General features: G+C 44.2%; 1 protein-coding gene across 1 annotated transcript in view; it reads right to left on the reverse strand.

Annotated features, from left to right (window-relative positions):
* Positions 1-871: 871 nt before the first annotated feature.
* The window catches only part of T265_12156 (hypothetical protein), a gene marked incomplete at both ends in the record, with an annotated part of 4,329 nt that continues 3,868 nt past the window's right edge, over positions 872-1,332 (reverse strand). The window contains one exon of the mRNA XM_009179206.1: positions 872-937. Coding sequence (XP_009177470.1) covers positions 872-937 — 66 coding nt within the window. The remainder of the gene's footprint in view (positions 938-1,332) is intronic.

A 1,332-nucleotide genomic window follows, 5' to 3' on the forward strand; every position in this document is an offset into this window, starting at 1 on the left:
GTCACTTAATCAACGTCGTTATGCTGCAGACCCTGGTTTCCACTTGCAGTGGCATACACCCCGGGAGTATTTCCAACGCAGTGTAACTAGGCTTGTGCTTTCAGAAAACAGTCTGCTTTGGGGACGCTCTCAAATTCGATATGCGTGTGAGTTAGGGAGTGAAAAAATATCTGCTGTGTTTGAACATAAAAACAACTACATGGGTTCTCCTTTGTGGCACAAGTGCACAGCACGGCGTGGGTCGTCAGGGGTGTCTAAAATTCGGGTTCCGATTTTTTGGCCAAGATCTGTTTGACGGACAGTCATTCAGTGGACCCATATGAGTCGGTGGTTACGTACAGGATGACGTCTTCGATTGATGGTTTGTTCAGCGACACTCGGAGTTGCATTACGGGGTCCGAAAACGAATCGAGCTGACGCTGTCGGCGCTATATTGATTAGGAATCCCCCTCTTCTGGTTGTGATGTTATGAACTGTCAGCTCTGCGTGATTCCTCCTAAAACTTGGTTAACCTAGAGGCTACTTTCCCTTAGTTTGGTTTCTCAGCTAGAGATCTGAATTGCGCTGTTTATGCCGTTTTGACTGGCAAAGTCAGTATCACTCACTGATGTGTCTAAGAGTACACATTAAAATTTTATTAGCCGATCAATCAATTGTCATCAATTATCATAATTGTCGACCTTTTGATCTCCAGATATTATAAAAAAGAAACGCGGTACGTCCTTTTGTCGTCGCTTTTTCGGTGATATTATCGTAAATGGTTTCCATTACGAAAACAAACGATTTGTCTTCACTATTCACCGTTTGTCTATGTTGCACTCAAATCTACCGACAAGAATGACTGCACCTGTCCCCAGAGTAGTTTAAACTGTCAGCTATCGAGATGCGAATTCTCAGGACATCGCAGCTCTCGCTGCAGAAAATTTATTGTCTCTGACTGAAAAGCAGGACGATAGAGTAGGTATGTTGTGAGGTCATTTCAGAGGGCAATGCGTGGCCCGCAGTGCTACATAAGGATCAGTCGCTAACTGTAGGGATCCCGGAGGAACGATATGCTGAATAACCGTCTTTAGTCACTGTGCAAAGCAAAGCAGCTAGCAATCCTCACTTTAAAGTCAATTTGGGAGCGCCATCGAATAATTTTAGGAGAGAGTGAACGCTGGAAAAGGAAAAAGCAGCCCAATTTATTGAAACCAGGTGAGTTTTGAAGGTTAGCGCAAAGTTAGGAAAGGCCCATGGGAAGCGTGAATGAATACTACCAGAAACGTAATGATATTTCGTACCAAACTGAGAGTTTCCCAGAGCGCCCTTTGTTGACTGGTTTCTAAAGCA

The sequence above is a fragment of the Opisthorchis viverrini genome (assembly GCF_000715545.1).
Source record: "Opisthorchis viverrini unplaced genomic scaffold opera_v5_1205, whole genome shotgun sequence".
NCBI lineage: Eukaryota > Metazoa > Platyhelminthes > Trematoda > Opisthorchiida > Opisthorchiidae > Opisthorchis > Opisthorchis viverrini.